The sequence below is a fragment of the Hyla sarda genome, chromosome 6 (assembly GCF_029499605.1).
Source record: "Hyla sarda isolate aHylSar1 chromosome 6, aHylSar1.hap1, whole genome shotgun sequence".
Taxonomy (NCBI): Eukaryota; Metazoa; Chordata; class Amphibia; order Anura; family Hylidae; genus Hyla; species Hyla sarda.
In genome coordinates, this window is record NC_079194.1 from 234,632,942 (window position 1) to 234,652,876 (window position 19,935).

The following is a 19,935-nucleotide window of genomic DNA, read 5'->3' on the forward strand; positions in this document are numbered from 1 at the left end:
TGGGGTATGGCCAGCCCAGTTGGCACATACCTAGTCACCATTATTTTGCAAAAAAGTCCATCCCCACTTTGCACAATCATGTAGCGAAGAGGGTGGGCCGCTTTATGAACCTTTCTGTGTGCAGAACAGTGCATGCCACGGTTGATATGGGGAGTAATAGCTACAGCCAGAGGCAATGCATGTCCAAAAAAAAGTGTTGCTCCATTGCTGTTGTCTCAGTGTTATTCCCCAGCCAGGCCAGGGCTTCCTGGCTTGGGCAAAATTCTAATTTATTTTTGAAAACACCCTGCAGTGATTTTTTTTATCAACCCTGCTACTTCAAGCCAGGCCTGGGTTGCCTGGCTTGCTGGGGCAAAATTGAAATTGATTATAAAGGTTTCTCACCCTGCTGCTGTACATGGGCTACTACATCTTCCTCCAGTAAACCACTGTTACATGCTAAAGGTTGCTATTGCAACCTCCCTCCATTGAGCCAGCCAGGCCTGGGTCAGCTGGCAAATTTGAATTCATCTTAAAGGAGTTTCAACCTGTTGCTTTACCCAGACTACTAGTTCCTCCAGTAAGCCACTATGACATATTCTGCTGGTATTTTCAGCCATGTTTATGCATACACAACCCATACATGTCAGCATCACCAGCCCAGGAACCATACAATCAAATTTTTATTTTCAATTCTAAATTTAAAAAAAACTTCATTGAAACATTTTCAAATTTCATTTAAAAACCACCACCTTCCTGCTAATACTAGTCCGCCATCTCCTGCTGTACACTATTGACATGACTCCACCATCTCATATTGTATGATAGAAACATCAGTTAGCCACCACCTGCTGTACACTGGCTACCACTAATAACACCAATCCTGCATCACCCTACTTCCAGCCAGGCCTTCACATACACAACCCATCATCCACAAAAAAAGGGATAATTTTTGGCACGCTTGGAAAAAGCCACTGCATCTTCCCATGCCTCTGTGCGCATATTAGCATTGGCAGGCTTCTACCGACAACCAGAGATACTTTATGCCGCTTTATTTTGGTGTAAATAGGCCTAATAAATGGGCAAGCTGTAATAGTTACCATGGGTTACCGCATGTCGCCATTACTGAGGCTTGAAACACTTTAAAACTACTTGCACACATTCCTAACAGTGTTAGATGACAGGGGTTAAGAGCTATTAGGCAGCATTATAAACGTGTTTAGGGGCTTATTTCATTGCCAATTCGAGTTGAACTGAGCCAAACTGAACTCTCGATTTCCAAAAAGTTTGGCAAGTCCAGCGAACCGACCTTTTCAAAAGTTTGCTCAACTCTAGACCCAACACATTTCCACATGCCTCTTCCTGCATGAAGACCAACAATAGTGAGGCAAAAGGGTCCCTGTGGTAAGGCCTAAAGTGAAGAGATTTATGAAAGGTCTGGTCATCATTTAGTACAATGGGATCAAAAAGGTCCACAGTAATTCCAGATTTTTAAAAAATTTTTATTGCTTGGGCTTCAATCTTCTACTCCTTTACCGTAATCTGTGTTACATAGCCATAATTCCCCTACTTTATCTATTTATAGGCATGATACCTTCCCACAATACAAAATTCATTACATAAATGTCACGATGCCGGCTGGCAGGTAGTGGATCCTCTGTGCCAGAGAGGGATGGCGAGGACCGCGCTAGTGGACCGGTTCTAAGCCACTACAGGTTTTCACCAGAGCCCGCCGCAAAGCGGGATGGTCTTGCTGCGGCGGTAGTGACCAGGTCGTATCCACTAGCAACGGCTCACCTCTCTGGCTGCTGAAGATACTGAAGAAAGGCGAGGTACAAGGGAGTAGGCAGTAGCAAGGTCGGACGTAGCAGAAGGTCGGGGGCAGGCGGCAAGGTTCGTAGTCAGGGGAGATAGCAAAAGTACTGGTACACAGGCTATTAAACACACAGGAACGCTTTCACTGGCACTAAGGCAACAAGATCCGGCAAGGAAGTGCAAGGGAGGAGACTAGAAATAGCCAGGGAACAGGTGGGAACCAATTAAGCTAATTGGGCCAGGCACCAATCATTGGTGCACTGGCCCTTTAAGTCTCAGGGAGCTGGCGCGCGCGCGCCCTAGAGAGCGGAGCCGCGCGCGCCAGCACATGACAGCAGGGGACGGGAACGGGTAAGTGACCTGGGATGCGATTCGCGAGCGGGCGCGTCCCGCTGTGCGAATCGCATCCCCAACGGCCATGACAGAGCAGCGCTCCCGGTCAGCGGGACTGACCGGGGAGCTGCAGGGAAAGAGACGCCGTGAGCGCTCCGGGGAGGAGCGGGGACCCGGAGCGCTAGGCGTAACAGTACCCCCCCCCTTAGGTCTCCCCTTCTCTTTATCGGGTAACTGCCTCCCCTGGGATGAGGACACCGGGAAAGGATGGAGTGATTCCTCAACGGCAGGCAGAACCGCAGGAGTAGGAATGGGGAGAGAGGGCAGAGGGCGGGACCTGGCACGGGGCAGTGTGACACCAGGACGAGGGCCATGAGGGGACACAGAAGCTTGCCTGATGGAACTGGGAGGGGGGGAGGGGCATTTCCTGTGGCAGGCAGAGTCCTTAATGACCTTAGGGGGACCAGATACAGGAGGAACCACAGAGTTACGGCAAGGGTTACTGGGAACCGGTTTTAGACAGTTCTTGGAACAAGAGGACCCCCAACTCTTGATCTCCCCAGTGGACCAATCCAGGGTTGGGGAATGAAGTTGAAGCCAGGGAAGTCCAAGGAGAATTTCCGAGGTGCAATTGGGGAGGACCAAAAGTTCAATCCTCTCGTGGTGAGATCCGATGCTCATAAGAAGGGGCTCCGTGCGGAAACGTATGGTACAGTCCAACCTGGCTCCGTTGACCGCGGAAATGTGGAGTGGCTTGACAAGACGGGTCACCGGAATACGGAATTTATTCACAAAGGAGTCCCGAATAAAATTCCCAGAAGCTCCAGAGTCCAGGCAGGCCACGGCTGAGAGGGGAGAGCTGGCTGAAGTGGAAATCCGAACAGGTACCGTGAGACGTGGAGAAGCCGACTTGGCATCAAGAGACGCCACACCCACGAGAGCTGAGTGCGAGCGTGCGTTTCCCAGACGTGGAGGACGGATTGGGCAATCCACCAGAAAATGTTCAGTACTGGCACAGTACAGACAAAGATTCTCTTCCTTACGGCGATTCCTCTCTTCCAGGGTCAGGCGAGACCGATCCACTTGCATGGCCTCCTCGGCGGGAGGCCTAGGCGCAGATTGCAGTGGAGACTGTGGGAGAGGTGGCCAGAGATCTAAGTCTTTTTCCTGGCGGAGCTCTTGATGCCTCTCAGAAAAACGCATGTCAATGCGAGTGGCTAGATGAATGAGTTCATGCAGGCTAGCAGGAGTCTCTCGTGCGGCCAGAACATCTTTAATGTTGCTGGATAGGCCTTTTTTAAAGGTCGCGCAGAGAGCCTCATTATTCCAGGATAGTTCAGAAGCAAGAGTACGGAATTGTATGGCGTACTCGCCAACGGAGGAATTACCCTGGACCAGGTTCAGCAGGGCAGTCTCAGCAGAAGAGGCTCGGGCAGGTTCCTCAAAGACACTTCGAATTTCCGAGAAGAAGGAGTGTACAGAGGCAGTGACGGGGTCATTGCGGTCCCAGAGCGGTGTGGCCCATGACAGGGCTTTTCCGGACAGAAGACTGACTACGAAAGCCACCTTAGACCTTTCAGTGGGAAACAGGTCCGCCATCATCTCCAGATGCAGGGAACATTGGGAAAGAAAGCCACGGCAAAACTTAGAGTCCCCATTAAATTTGTCCGGCAAAGACAGGCGGAGGCTAGGAGTGGCCACTCGCTGCGGAAGGGGTGCAGGAGCTGGCGGAGGAGATGATTGCTGAAGAAGTTGCGACTGAAGTTGGTGCACAATGGTGGACATTTCTGACATCTGGTGGGTTAGATGGGCGATCTGTCGGGCTTGCTGGGCGACCACCGTGGTGATATCAGAGGCAACTGGCAGGGGAACCTCAGCGGGATCCATGGCCGGATCTACTGTCACGATGCCGGCTGGCAGGTAGTGGATCCTCTGTGCCAGAGAGGGATGGCGAGGACCGCGCTAGTGGACCGGTTCTAAGCCACTACAGGTTTTCACCAGAGCCCGCCGCAAAGCGGGATGGTCTTGCTGCGGCGGTAGTGACCAGGTCGTATCCACTAGCAACGGCTCACCTCTCTGGCTGCTGAAGATACTGAAGAAAGGCGAGGTACAAGGGAGTAGGCAGTAGCAAGGTCGGACGTAGCAGAAGGTCGGGGGCAGGCGGCAAGGTTCGTAGTCAGGGGAGATAGCAAAAGTACTGGTACACAGGCTATTAAACACACAGGAACGCTTTCACTGGCACTAAGGCAACAAGATCCGGCAAGGAAGTGCAAGGGAGGAGACTAGAAATAGCCAGGGAACAGGTGGGAACCAATTAAGCTAATTGGGCCAGGCACCAATCATTGGTGCACTGGCCCTTTAAGTCTCAGGGAGCTGGCGCGCGCGCGCCCTAGAGAGCGGAGCCGCGCGCGCCAGCACATGACAGCAGGGGACGGGAACGGGTAAGTGACCTGGGATGCGATTCGCGAGCGGGCGCGTCCCGCTGTGCGAATCGCATCCCCAACGGCCATGACAGAGCAGCGCTCCCGGTCAGCGGGACTGACCGGGGAGCTGCAGGGAAAGAGACGCCGTGAGCGCTCCGGGGAGGAGCGGGGACCCGGAGCGCTAGGCGTAACAATAAACATGTTAAGTTTTTAATTCTTTCACATTGTGAAAAATTCCCCCCCTTTTTTTTTTTTTTTACTAAATGTAATTTATGTTGCACATTTTTCTGTCTTACGCTGCCGTGGAGAAAATCTTTAAGTTAGTTTGTGACTTTTGACATCTGTTCTTAGTGATTCATGACAGCAGGATAGTTCATTCATTACCTTTAGTGGGTGTTTAGTCTATAGGACATCATGGCACTCTTTACAGAGGTCAAGGCAGTTGCAAATGTTTTTAATGTACAGTTTCCAACCACAGTTTTTAATTTGATTACATAATTATAAAGTCATGTTTATTACTATTGTTTTTTGTATCTTTCTTTGCTTTAGGATGGAAAAATCTGCAGATCACATCACATTAATGCAACATTGGCAAACAAAACCATTGAATTAGAGCCAAGTTTTCAGGTACATTGTGGCATTGTTATTTTAAAGGGCTATTTGAGGTGTAAGTGATAAAATTTAGTTTTGTATGGAATATATTGTTTGCATTCAACCCAAACCTATTTTGTAGTATGTACATTTTATCCAACTTTAGGCTTTATTCATATGGCATTGCTGTGTGCAGGAGGTTATACAGAAGAACACAGGCTCCCAGTGTATGATTGCACTTCATATATTGCTTTATTATAGCAATATATACCCTAGGGGCAATGTTTCTATGGGATAATACCTCCATAAGCCTCTATAGGTGCCATAATATGAAAGATGGAACAATCTCCAAAAGGCATCAAATTACAGATTAGACATTCTTATAATATGTCAACAAAAGTTAGATTTTATTTCCATCATTTATACTTTCAAAATAACAGAAAACAAAAAAATGGCATCTGCAAAAGTTTGGGCACCCAGCAGAGGTAATATCTTGTACTGCCCCCTTTGGCAAGTATCACAGCTTGTAAACACTTTTTGTAGCCACCCAAGAGTCTTTCAATTCTTGTTTGAGGTATCTTTGCCCATTCTTCCTTACAAAAGTCTTCCAGTTCTTTGAGATTTCTGGGCTGTCTGTCACGCACTGCTCTTTTAAGGTCTATCCATAGATTTTCAAATATGTTGAGGTCAGAAGATTGTGAAGGCCATGGCAAAACCTTCAGTTTAAGCCTCTTGATGTAATCCCCCGTGGATTTCGAGGCGTGTTTAGGATCATTATCCATTTGTAGAAGCCATCCTCTCTTTAACTTCATTTTTTTCACAGATGGCATCAAGATAGCATCCCAAATTTGCTGAAATTTTATTGAATCCATTTTTCCTTCTACTTGTGATATGTTCCCTGTGCCACTGGCTGCAATACAACCCAAAAACATGATTGATCCACCCCCACGCTTAACAGTTGGATAGAGGTACTTTTCATTAAATTCTGTTCCCCTTTTTCTCCAAACGTACCTTTGCTCATTCTGGCCAAAAAGTTAAATTTTAACCTCATCGGTCCACAGAACTTGTTTCCAAAATGCATCAGGCTTGTCTATATGTTAATTTGCAAAGTTCAAATGCTGATTTTTGTGGTGAGGATGTAGAAGAGGTTTTCTTCTGATGACTCTTCCATGAAGGCCATATTTGTACAAGTATCTCTTTATAGGGGAATAGTGTACCACAACTCCAGTGTCTGCCAGATCTTTCTGGAGGGATTGTGCAGTCAAACATGGGTTTTGAATTGTTTTTCTCACAATCCTGTGAGCTGTTCTGTCTGACATTTTTTTTGATCTTCCAGATCTTGCTTTAACTTCCACTGCCATTTCTTAATTACATTCCGAATAGAGGATATTGACATCTGAAAATGTTTTGCTATCTTCTTATAGCCTTCTCCAGCTTTGTGAGTGTCAATTATTTTCAGTTCCAGATTTCTAGACAACTGCTTAGAAGAACCCATGGTGCTGATTGTTGGGGCAAGGTCAGATGAGTCTGGGCATTTAAAACCTTTGAGATTGACATCACCTGGTCTTCCCAGATGATGATTGAGAACAATCCATGACACTGGCAGGTCTCAGCTTTGCAAAGGGGGCAGTGCATGCTATAAATTCTCCAGGGTGCCCAAACTTTGCAGACACCATTTTTTAGTTTTCTGTTATTTTGAAAGTGTAAATGATGGAAATAAAATCTAACTTTTGTTGACATATTATAAGAATGTCCAATCTGTAATTTGATGCCTTTTGGAGATTTTTCCATCTTTCCTTGGCTTCTATATATATATATGAGAGAGAGAGAGAGAGAGAGAGAGAGAGAGAGAGAGAGCTTTTTGCAGTGTGACAGTTTTTTTTGTTTGTAATACACTAATTGTAAAAACGCTGTGCATAGAGGGTTTTGTGTCACTTTTGCGGACTTTCTAGGATGCAAATCATGTTTCTATGTCCCCAAAATTGGTATAATTTTTGACAGCGTTTAAAAAGCCACAGCCACTCCCAAAAAAGATCAGCCTCCAAAAAGGGATCATTAAAATGAAAAGCATAAAAATCTGCTAGAGCAGTGTGTTATACATAGTGTTTAGGGCTCTTTGACAGTGTTATACACATTTATTGGGTTTTAGTAAAGTAGAGGCTTTGGCAGCTTTTGATGAACTGGCAAAACCAAACTTTTGAAAATTTCACTCATGTCTCGTAGTTTTTTTCTTTACCCGATAGACAAATTGCTGTGTAAACAATATTTTGATATATTGAATAGGCATTTTGTTATAGTGAAAAAGCTTTTAAAATCTCATGCCTTATGTTCTCATTTATATTCAAGTATTTATAACGTTAAACAGTATGTATGAGACTAGAAAAAGTCAGCATTTTTTTCCAGAAACTGTGCCACTGTTGTCCATTGGCTCAGCAAAATTTTACATTTCATTCATGCTCTTTATGACTTTTATATAGTTATATCAAGTGTTCTGGAAAGATGTCATTTGATTTGGGCTATTCAACACTTTTTTCCTGAAAGAAGTCAATGGGAATCTTGTGTTACCATCATGCACCAGTGTCACGTTTCATTGAGTGACTGTATTGTCTGTTCTGCACAAAACTTGTAGTCATTAAATTAAAACTCTCAGGCACATTGAGTCACAGCAGGCTTCATCCATCTGCACAGTAATAAAAAAAAGTGTACTAAGACCATCAATCCCGCTTTTTCTTTAGGATTCTTTTTTTATTCCAGTGCCTCAGTTTCACTCAGTGTCAGGTTTTATAACATCTTAAAGGGGTACTGGAAAACATTTTTTTTTTTTCAAATCAACAGGTGCCAGTAAGTTAAACAGATGTGTAAATGACTTCTATTTAAAAATCTTAACCCTTCCAGTACTTATCAGTTGCTGTATGTTCTAGAGGAAGTTCTTTTCTTTTTGAATTTCCTTTCTGTTTGACCACAGTGCTCTCTGCTGACACCACTGTCCTATTAGGAACTGTCCAGGGTAGGAGCAATTCCCCATAGCAAACCTCTCCTGCTCTGGACAATTCCAAAAATGGACAGAGGTGTCAGCAGAGAGCACTATGGTCAAACATAAAGGAAATTCAAAAAGAAAAGAACTTTGTGTGGATCATACAGCAGCTGATAAGTAGTGGAAGGGTGAATAGATTTTTAATTAGAAGTCATTTACAAATCTGTTTAACTTTCTGGCACCAGTTGATTTAAAAAAAATGTTTTCCAGGGGAATACCCCTTTAACCTGTCCGGGTACAGGGTGTACAGGTATGTCCTTGCATCCTGAGACTTAAGGACCCAGGGCGTACCTGTATGCCCGTGGGAATTGCGGTCCCCACTGCTCGCCAGGCAGGGACTGGACCAGGATGCCTGCTGAAATAATTTAGCAGGCATCTCGTGACAACACCTGAGGGGGTCCCCAAAAATCGCTGGTCAAATCAGACCGGCAATTGGCGGCATTTCCTGGTCAATCGGGTCTCCGGTGACCTGGACAAAAAAGATAATAGGTGGCGTTCGAGACAGCACCTATCACCCTTTACCAGCAGGCGTCAGAACGACCGACCAATCACTTTCCGGCTGGGCGGTGATCGAGATGGGGATCGGGGCCCTACTTACTTGTCCGGAGGTCAGCTGGGGACCCTTCAGGAAGAGGCAGTGGCAGGAGCAGCGATGGCAGCGGCAGGAGCAGCAGCGATGGAGGCGGCAGGATACAGTAGGAGGTGAGGCCTGTTCACCTCCTGCTGTTGCTTAGCAACAATCCCCAGCATGCACATCCAAAGGGCATGCTGGGAGTTGTAGTTTTGCAACTGCTGAAGGCACAGTTACAACTACAACTTTGGCTGTCTGGGCATGCTGGGAGTTATAATTATGCAACAGCTGGAGGCACATTTTTTTCTATGAAAAAGTTTGCCTCCAGCTGCTGCATAACTATAACTCTCAGCATGTACGGACAGCCAAAGGGCATGCTGGGAGTTGTAGTACTGTGCCTCCAGGTATTGCAAAACTACAACTCCCAGCATTCCCTTTGGCTGTCCATGCATGCTGGGAGTTATAGTTATGCAACAGCTGAAGGCATAATGATTGTTACTTATCTCAGTGTTTCACACCCAGTGTGCCTCCAGCTGTTGTAAACTATAACTCCCAGCATGTACGGTCTGTCAGTGCATGATGGGATTTGTAGTTTTGCAACAGCTGGAGGCACACTGGCTGTGATACACTGAATTAAGTAACAAACTCTCAGTGTTTTTTAATCAGTGTGCCTTCAGCTGTTGCATAACTATAACTCCCAGCATGCATGGACAGCCAATGGGCATGCTGGGAGTTGTAGTTTTGCAACAGCTGGATGTTTGCCCCCCCAACCCCCATGTGAATGTACAGGGTACATTCACACGGGCAGGGGTTTACAATGAGTTTCCCGCTGCAAGTTTGAGATGCAGCAAATTTATTGCTGCAGCTAAAACTCCCAGTGGGAAACTCGCTGTGAACCCCTGCCCATGTGAATGTACCATAAAAACACTACACTAAACTACACTAACACAAAATAAAAAGTAAAACACTACATATACACACACTCTTACACAGTTACACCCTCTACCCCCACCCAAAATAAAAATGAAAAACATCTCCTACGGCACTGTTTCCAAAACGGATCCTCCAGCTGTTGCAAAACAATAATCCCCAGTATTGCCAGACAGCCATTAACTGTCCAGGCATGCTGTTAGTTCTAGCAACAGCTGGCGGCACCCTGTTTGGGAAACACTGTCATAAGGTAATGCTTGCATCTGGGTCTGTCCCTGTGCAAATCCCTAATTTAGGCCTCAAATATGCATGGTGCTCTCTCACTTCAGAGCCCTGTCATATTTCAAGGCAACAGTTTAGTTCCACATAAGGAGTATTTCCGTACTCGGGAGAAATTGCCTAACACATTTTGGGGGGCTTTTTCTCCTTTTACCCCTTATGAAAAGGTAAAGTTGGGGTTACACCAGGGTGTTATTGTAAAAAAAAAAAAAAAAATTTCCCACTAACATGCTGATGTTGCCCCATACTTTTTATTAGGTAAAAGGAAAAAAAGACCCACTAAGCGCACTATATACATATGAGGCCTAAACTGGTGATTTGCACAGGGATGGCTGATTTTACAGCAGGTCTGACATAAACACAAAAAAATTAATACCCACATGTGACCCCATTTTGGAAATTACACCCCTCATGGAATGTACCAAGGGGTATAGTGAGCCTTAACACCCCACAGGTGTTTGACACATTTTCATAATATTTGGATGTGAAAATGAAAAAAATAATTCACTAAAATGCGGGTGTTACCCTAAATTTTTCAATTTCACAAGGGAAAATAGGAAAAAAGCCCTCCCATCCCCAAAATTTGCAACCCTATTTCTTCTGAGTATGGAGATACCCCTCATGTGGATGTAAAGCCATTGGGCTTTTAGAGAGAGAATGTGTCTGGAATTGAAGGCCATGTGTGTTTACAAAGCCCCCATGGTGCCAGAACAGTGGACAACCCCCCACATGTGACCCCATTTTGGAAACAACACCCCTCACGTAATGTAATAAGAGGTGCAGTGAGCATTTACTGTGGGGATCTTTTTGCTGTTCTGGCACCATAGAGGCTTCATAAATGCGACATGCTCCCCAAAAAACATTTCAGAAAAATTTGCTATCAAAAAGCCAAATGTGGCTCCTTCTCTTCTGAGCATTTTAGTGCACCTCCAGAGCACTTGACGTCCACACATGAGGTATTTCCATACTCAGAAGAAATGGGGGGTTACACATTTTAGTGGTAATTTTCTCCTATTACCTCTTGCAAAAATGATACATTTGGGGGAAAAACTGCATTTTAGTGAAACAAAATTCATTTACACATCCGAATTTACAAAAAAAAGGTCGTCAAACACCTGTAGGGTGTTAAGGCTCACTGTACCACTTGTTACGTGCCTTGAGAGGTGTCGTTTCCAAAATGGTATGCCATGTGTTTTTTTTTTTTTTTTGCTGTTATGGCACCATAGGGGATAACTAAATACTACATGCCCCCCAAAAAGCATTTCATAAAAATTCACTCTACGAAATCCCATTGTCGCTCATTCCCCTATGAGCCCTCTTGTGCACCCAAAGAGCACACTAAACATCCACATATGAGGTATTTCCTTGCTCAAAAGAAATTGGGTTACAAATTTTGGGTGGCTTTTTCTCCTTTTACCCCTTGTAAAAATAAAAAACTGGGTCTACAAGAACATGCGAGTGTAAAAAAAAAAAGAAGATTTTAATTTTCTCCTTCACTTTGCTACTATTCCTGTGAAACACCTAAAGGGTTAAAAAAACTTTATGAATGTCATGTTGTATACTTTGGTGGTGCAATTTTTATTCTGGGGTCACTTATGAGGTATGTCTAATACGAAGGCCCCTCAAATCCACTTCAAAACTGGACTGTTCCCTGAAAAATTCAGATTTTGAAAATGTTGTGAAAAATTGCTGCTGACCTTTGAAGTCCTCTGATGTCTTCAAAAAGTAAAAACATGTCAACTTTAGGTTAACTTTAATTTGGTATGTTTATTTTCCTTACAAGCTTCAGTAAGAAAAATGCAAACTTTTCAAATTTTTCATTACATTTTTTTATTTTTCACCAAGAAATGATGCAAGTATCGAGGGAAATGTACCACTATGTTAAAGTAGAATATGTCACAAAAACTATCTCGGAATCAAATTCATAAGTGAAAGCATCCCATAGTTATTAATGCTTAAAGTGACAGTGGTCAGATGTACAAAAAATGCTCTGGTCCTTAAAGTCATAATGGGCTTGGTCCTAATCTGAACCTCCTAATCTAAGTTTGGTTTGGTAGAAGCTGGGAAATCTTGAGAGGGAAATATGTCCATAGCATGGACCCTCAATTGTGATTAAAAATTATTGCCTACAGAACTAAGAATTCTCCTTCCAAATGAGTCTCCTGAAAAGTAAATATATAACTTGGATATTTCTTAAAAAGGATGTAGCCTAGTTAACCCTTAAGGGGCTTGTCAAAGGTGCAAACAAATGTATCACCTTTCCTCACTCCCCAGTAGCTCACTTTCTGCTTTCTGCTAACAAAGCCCAGTAACTTAATCCCTGCCAGACAGGCCATGTTGATGGGGCAAGTATTCCCTTCTGTATCTGTTCCACTGACTCACTGTGCTGAGAAAGTAATAGGGCTGTGTTGACACCAAGTTGAAAGTTAGCAGCCATGGACAAAGGAAAGGTAATTTTGGTAGGGGTTTCCGCTCTCCAGGCAACTCCTTTAGGCTGGAATTCCACTATTTATTTTTTTTTTTTAGGGGGGGGGGGGCGCCAAGAAAAACGCCAATTCTGCTGCATGGCGTTTTTTCGGCCAAAAAGCTGTAAATCAATGAAAAAACTCAAAATTATTTTTTCCAGGTTGGCATTTTTTTTTTTTAATCCTTTTGCCGTTTTTCACTCTTTTTCAGCTCCTTGGCAGTTTTGCAGCATGTTGAGCCTATGGCATTTTTTTTTCCCTGAAATCATGCCATTTTTCTCCCATGGAAAGTTCTAATGTATTTAGTGGGATCTTTTTAGCAAACTTTGGCAAGGTCCCATTCACATCATGGCTTGGCCATGAGTCAGATATATATTGTGACATTTACTCCTGATGGAAGGCTAAAAAGTATCCCTATGTAAAAGCGTACAGAAGAATTTCCCAAGGAAGTTCCAATGATCTAACTGTCCATATATACACAGTTACTATATATGAATAGTCTGTATGTGATAACTGTCTATAACTGGACAATTGTATAATCAGAGCGTCCCTAGGGACTCCAGTCAGTCTTCCTTTAACTCCTCCTAGTTTTATGTCTGCAAAGCTGTATTAGGGCTCATTTTTCGCACCTTAAAGGGGTATTCCAGGCCAAAACTTATTTTTTATATATCAACTGGCTCCGGAAAGTTAAACAGATTTGAAAATGACTTCTATTAAAAAATCTTAATCCTTCCAATAGTTATTAGCTTCTGAAGTTGAGTTGTTGTTTTGTGTCTAACTGCTCTCTGATGACTCACGTCCCGGGAGCTGTGCAGTTCCTATGGGGATATTCTCCCATCATGCACAGCTCCCGGGACGTGACATCATCATTGAGCAGTAAGACAGAAAACTTCAGAAGCTAATAACTATTGGAAGGATTAAGATTTTTTTAATAGAAGTAATTTACAAATCTGTTTAACTTTCCGGAGCCAGTTGATATATATAAAAAAAAGGTTTTTCCTGGAATACCCCTTTTATCTGTTTTGGGATGAGCTGTGACAAAAAAAAGAAATAAATAAATAAACAATTCTGGCTGTATGGTGTTTTTTTTTTTTTTTTTACACTGTGCAGTTTCTTTAACAATTAAATTTTAAAAATTGGACATTACTGCCTGTGAAAATACAAAATATATTTATGGGACTTTTTTTTTTTTTTTTTACATTTTTTATTGTTAAACTGTTAAAATAGCTTGGTACCAATAGGTATGGAGGGGGGCTTTAGTTCTGAGCCAACTTCATACACTGTTAAAGGCCACAGGATGAGTTCACTTGTCATGTGTTGTCAACAGGTTAACATATTTTTTTTTTTACAAGGATTCCAAGGTATAGAAATAATCATACTTTATTTTTTGCAGTATATTGACAAATTGCCCAGACAGAGGCCAAAAGGACACACTTTTGGCCTTTTTCTGATAGTGGACCCCTATGGACATGTTTAGCATGTACAACAGGAGCTTTGCCCTGATAAACTTAGGAAAAAGATTGATCTGAATGAGGCCTAAAGGGCCCTTTACATAAAGTGATGTGTTGCTGATTAATGATCATTTTTAGTCCTGCATAAATAATACACTGCTCAAAAAAATAAAGGGAACACTTAACTCAATGTAAATCTACGTCAATCACACTTCTGTGAAATCCCACTGTCCACTCAGGAAGCAATACTGATTGACAATCAATTTCACATGTTGTTGTGCAAATGGAACAGACAACATGTGAAAATCTTAGGCCATTAGCAAGAGACCCAAATAAAGGAGTGGTTCAGCAGGTGGTGATCACAGACCACTTCTCAATTCTCCTATGCTTCCTGGCTGATGTTTTGGTCACTTTTGAATGCTGGCGGTTCTTTCACTCTAGTGGTAGCATAAGACAGAGTCTACAACCCACAAAAGTTGCTCAGGTAGTGCAGCTCATCCAGGATGGCACATGAATGTGAGCTGGGCCAGAAGGTTTGCTGTGTCTGTCAGTGTAGTGTCCAGAGCATGGAGGAGCTACCAGGAGACAGGCCAGTACATCAGGAGATGTGGAGGAAGCCGTAGGAGGGCAACAACCCAGCAGCAGGACCGCTACCTCCACCTTTGTGCAAGTAGGAGCAGGAGGAGCACTGCCAGAGCCCTGCAAAATTCCCTCAAGCATGCCACAAATGTGCATGTGCCCAATTAAATGGTCAGAAACAGACTCCATGGGGGTGATATGAGTAGTGTTGCTCGCGAATATTCGCAATACGAATTTTATTCACGAATATCGCATATTCGTGAATTCGCGAATATTCGCGAATATAGCGCTATATTCGTAATTACGAATATTCGTTTTTTTTTTCCACAGTACACATCACAGTGATCACCCCTCTCTGCTTCCAGCTTGTGTGGTGTAAAGAGGACTCTAATACTACTGTGTGAGACTGGTGTGCGAATTTTCGCATATGCAAATTTTTATTTGTGCTAATTTTCGCATATGCAAATTTTTGCATATGCGAAAATAAAACGAGGATATTACGAATATGCGAATATTCGCGAATATATGACGAATATTCGTCCATATATTTGCGAATATTCGCGAATTTGAATATGGCCTATGCCGCTCAACACTAGATATGAGGGCCCAACGTCCAAAGGTGGGGGTTGTGCTTACAGCCCAACACCATGCAGGACATTTGGCATTTTCAAGAGAACACCAAGATTGGCAAATTCGCCACTGGCACTCTGTGCTCTTCACAGATGAAAGCAGGTTCACACTGAGCACATGACAGATGTGACAGAGTCTTGAGACACCATGGAGAACGTTCTGCTGCCTGCAACATCCTCCAGCATGACCGGTTTGGCATTGGGTCAGTAATGGTGTGGGGTGGCATTTCTTTGGAGGGGCCGCACATCCCTCCATGTGCTTGCCAGAGGTAGCCTGACTGCCATTAGGTACCAAGATGAGATCCTCAGACCCCTTGTGAGACCATATGCTGGTGCGGTTGGCCCTGGGTTCCTCCTAATGCAAGACAATGCTAGACCTCATGTGGCTGGAGTGTGTCAGCAGTTCCTGCAAGAACACATTGAGCACATCTGGGACATCATGTCTTGCTCCATCCACCAACGCCATGTTGCACCACAGACTGTCCAGGAGTTGGCGGACGCTTAAGTCCAGGTATGGGAGGACATCCCTCAGGAGACTATCTGCCATGTTATGGTGAGCGCTCCGGTCCGGTGTTCCGACTGTGAGTGCTCACCTCCCTGCTCTCCCGTCCGGGCCGCGGTTCGCATCGTGGGACGTGTCCGCATGCGAATCGTGACCCACTTCTCACCTGCCTCTGCTCTGGCCTCTGCTTCCTGGTACGCACGCTCCCGCCTCTTTGGGCGCGCGCACCGGCTTCATGATATTTAAAGGGCCAGTGGACCACTGATTGGTGCCTGGTCCTTCTGCCAAAATTATATAAGGCAGCTCCACCCTTTCCTCTCAGCCAGATCTTCAGTGCCCCTAGCCTGAGATTAAGCATTCCCAATTGTCTGTTTGCCTTGCCCGTGTATTTTGACACTTCTGCTTCGTTTTTTGACTTTGCACCTTTACTGCCTGCCTTGACCTTCTGCTAAGTCTGACTATGCTTCTGTCTCATCCTTCTGTACTTTGTCTTGCCAGTTACCTGTGTGGTTGAGTCGTATCGGGGTAGCGACCTGGGTGTTGTCTGCCACAGCAAGCCCATCTGGCACCTTAGTCTCTGCTCCCCGATAGAGCCTGTGTCACCTGCCCCACAGGTTAGAGGATCCACATCCAGCAGCATTACATGCCACCTCATCAGGAGCATGCCCAGGCGTTGTAGGGAGGTCATAAGGGCACGTGGAGGCCACACACACACTACTGAGCCTCATTTTGACTTGTCTTAAGGACATTACATCAAAGTTGGATCAGTGCGGTTTTCCACTTTGAATTTGAGTGTGACTCCATATCCAGACCTCCATGGGTTGATAAATTTGATTTCCATTGATAATTTTTTGTGTGATTTTGTTGTCAGCACATTCAACTATATAAAGATGAAAGTATTTCATAGGATTAGTTCATTCATTCAGATCTACGATTACGTTATTTTAATGTTTCCTTTATTTTTTTTGAGCAGTTTACTATGAGCTGATGACCAGTCTCTTTAAACAGGGGATGTGCGACCAACAATGATGAAATTAAAAGGCCACACAAACAGTCCAGGATTATTTATGCCTCCTGCCTGCTATATGATTAAGCCATGACAAGGTTTCTAAAATTAGTGCCAATCTGCACAGTACCTACTTCTTACTACTACTATGCTATTATATTGTTCTGGTGAAACAGCACTGGATTTAACAGTCTGGTTCTGTACTGAGGCAAGGATTATTGATGCATTGGTCTTGCAAGGTACTATGTCAACAGAATTAAAAGAAAAGCATCCACCTTTGCAACTGCCAGGATCAGAGTAAAGCCTTGATTTTCCTTTCAGAGACAGTGTGAATCCTCAAGGAAAGGCTCACAGATTACAGGTACTCAACCAAGGACTGCTTACTGTCTCCATACAGCATATAGCACTAGCTAGACCCAGTATGTGCTCCATTTTGGTTTCTCTGACTGAGCCTATTAACAGGTATTGGACAGTAGTTTACAGAGAAAGGAGACATCCAGTAGCCAAAACCATACAGCTGGGGTAAGGGATAATTTTTTGGGAAATGAAGTGACACATACATATGTTACAGGTTAAATTGGCTATTAAAGTACATTGAGGGTAGTTGAAATGACAATGACCATTCAAACATTAAATTACAGGGTACCAGTATACTTAATTTCGTAGGTAATGGAGAAAAAAAATGCTAATGACTTATATTTTAGGTTTTAGTTTTTTGTTGTCACACTTAATTATTATTTTCTTTTTTCCTAACCCCAAGCAGTTGCATGGACCTCCTTGGCCAAAACCAGAAGGGAATAGGTCGACAGAAGAGCACAACATACACAATGAGACAATGAATGTAACAGAAGACAAACCACTGTAAAGAAAGATGTCAGAATTTCTAATTTGCAGTCATCTTCGGTTTCTTTATGGACTTGGAAAGCATGAAGATGTGCTATATTTCTAAAGCATGAAGTTTTATTTTCACTAAATTATGGATGTTTGTACTGTATGATAGTGTTATAAAAAAGTTATACATATAATAAATTTGTTAATAGTTTTTAGCACTAATTAAATAGTTCTGGATGTTTGATGAAATGCTTTGTAAAACAGTGGATACTTGAATACAGGTTGAATATGAATGTTTCCTTTTTAGCTTATTGCAAATACAAATACATCTTTTTCTTATACAGTGTTTTGCAATTTATTTAAACCGATTGTTCTTATGACATAATTAAATGCATACAATTACCCTATCTTGGGGTGAAGAGAATAGAAGTTTCTGCCAAAAAATGTTTCTTAAAGTTTATAGACATCTCTACATAGAAAAAAGAAAAGACATTTTTTTTAAACATTTATTGAGAAAAAATGTTCCACCAACTTTACATCTAGAATATTCATTCCATTATCAATTTTTACACACCATGATACAGTGGTCCCTCAACATACGATGGTAATTCGTTCCAAACGACCCATCGTTTGTCAAATTCATCGTATGTTGAGGAATTTGTGCAATGTAAAGTATAGGAAGTTATACTCACCTGTCCCCGCCGCTCCGGACCGCGTCCTCACCGCTCCCGATGCTGTCCCAGGGGCTCCCGATGCTGTCCCGCTGCTCCTGCATCTTCTTCGGGATCCTCCGGCTTTTTACGCATCTTCTCCGGTGTCCGGGCCTCGGTTTCTGGTGATGTTATTACGTTGCGGTGCCAGGACAGCATGTGCAGCAACGTAATAAAGACGCCGGAAAACGAGGCCCGAATCCCGAAGAAGATGCAGAAAATGCCGGAGGATCGCGAAGTGGACCCGGAGCAGCGGGGATAGGTAAGTGAACCTGTCCGGGATGCTTAAACTGCTATCCGACAGCAGCTTAAGCATTTTGCGCTGTCGGATAGCAGTTAATGCGATGGCCCTGACATATTAAAGCATCGTATGTCAATGCTGACATTGACATGCAATGGCCTCTGAGAGGCCATCGTATGTCGATTTGATCATATGTCGGGGCCATCGCATGTCGGGGGGTTACTGTATTTGGTTTGCAGTTTGCTTGTACATAATAGATTCTCATGTGGGTGTGTCCTCCAAGTAATGCTTAAAGGGGTATTCCAGGATTTTTTTGTTATTTTTTTTTATTTGACTATGCTACAGGGGCTGTAAAGTTAGTGTAGTTCATCATATAGTATCTGTACCTGTACGTCTGATGGTCTTGCAATTCTTCTTATTTTGGCCCCAATGTTTATTTTTAACAGAATGCAAAATGGGTGTTGTCTCAGTTTTTCCCAGGTTGCTCTTTGACCCGAGACATTACATCACTAGTCAGGTGTTCAGAGGCAACCTGTCTTTGCTTCAATGGGTGGAGTGACCACTGGGTGGGAGGGAGATCATTATGCATGAATTGCAGTTTTGCAACAGCTGAAGGCACCCTGGTCAGAAAACACTGGCCTATTGCATGGAAAAGATCACAGGTCTGTTTCAATGGGTGGAAGAAAAGTGATTTCACACTTACAAACAAGGAACCATGGGACTTGTAGTTTGAAGGAACAAACTCCAACAGGAAATAATAGCCAGTTCTCAAAAAGATGGATCTCACAACATAGCCATTTAGACAAGCACAAGTCCTTTCTAAGCATGTCCATTACTATCTGCCAGGTATGTATTAAAATCACCATATAGTGGATAACCCCTTTAAGGATGTGAGGCAGTGGTTCCCAACCTTTTCTGGCTTGGGGCATATCTCTGAAATCATTTTTTTTTTTGCGGGGCACCCCTACCAAATAATTTTCAAAGCAAGACAATAAAATGGCTAAAAAGGAACAATACACAATACCTATATCTGTAGGCTATGTAGATTACAGCGCTGCTATATACAGCAACTCACAGATGACATCTTCTCTGATCAGTCATTCACCTTTCCCTTTTCTTCTCCATCTTGCCCAGACCATCAAGACAATTTCTTCCAACCACAACTTTTCACCACAGAATCTACAACACAAACATATTTGGCTCCGCACTTTTCTAGTCTCCTCTTTTTTCCACAAATGCATTCAGATCCCCTCCAAACACAATGCCTCCTGCCTTACCCACACACAATGCAGTCAGCCTCCTCACATACAATGCTGTCAGCCTTTCTCCAGCACATGATGTCTCCAGCCTCCCACACATAATGCCTCTGTCACGTACCTGGATGCGGATGTCATGGAGCAGGTAGTGGCTCCTCTACCTGTGTGTCTGATGACTCGGACCGAATCGAGGAGCAAAGTTTAAAGTGCTGCTGGTCTTCACTAGAGCCCGCCGCAAGGCAGGATGGATTTGCTGCGGCAGGCGGCACCCAGGTCGCTACCCCCAATACGGCTCGACCACACAGGTACT

The 19,935-nt window shown here is 43.7% G+C and overlaps 1 protein-coding gene across 4 annotated transcripts in view; it reads left to right on the forward strand.

Moving 5' to 3' along the window:
* LOC130276813 (leucine zipper protein 2-like) overlaps positions 1 to 17,757 on the forward strand; it is a 518,373-nt gene extending 500,616 nt beyond the window's left edge. For 2 of the 4 annotated variants that reach the window (XM_056526702.1, XM_056526705.1), the window contains 2 exons: positions 5,100 to 5,177; positions 17,348 to 17,757. In XM_056526702.1, the coding sequence (XP_056382677.1) occupies positions 5,100 to 5,177; positions 17,348 to 17,452 (183 nt within the window). In that variant the 3' untranslated portion in view covers positions 17,453 to 17,757. Of the gene's footprint in view, positions 1 to 5,099; positions 5,178 to 16,908; positions 16,949 to 17,347 lie in introns of all 4 variants that reach the window. The other 2 variants (XM_056526704.1, XM_056526703.1) reach the window with 2 other exon arrangements.
* The last annotated feature ends 2,178 nt before the right edge of the window (positions 17,758 to 19,935 follow it).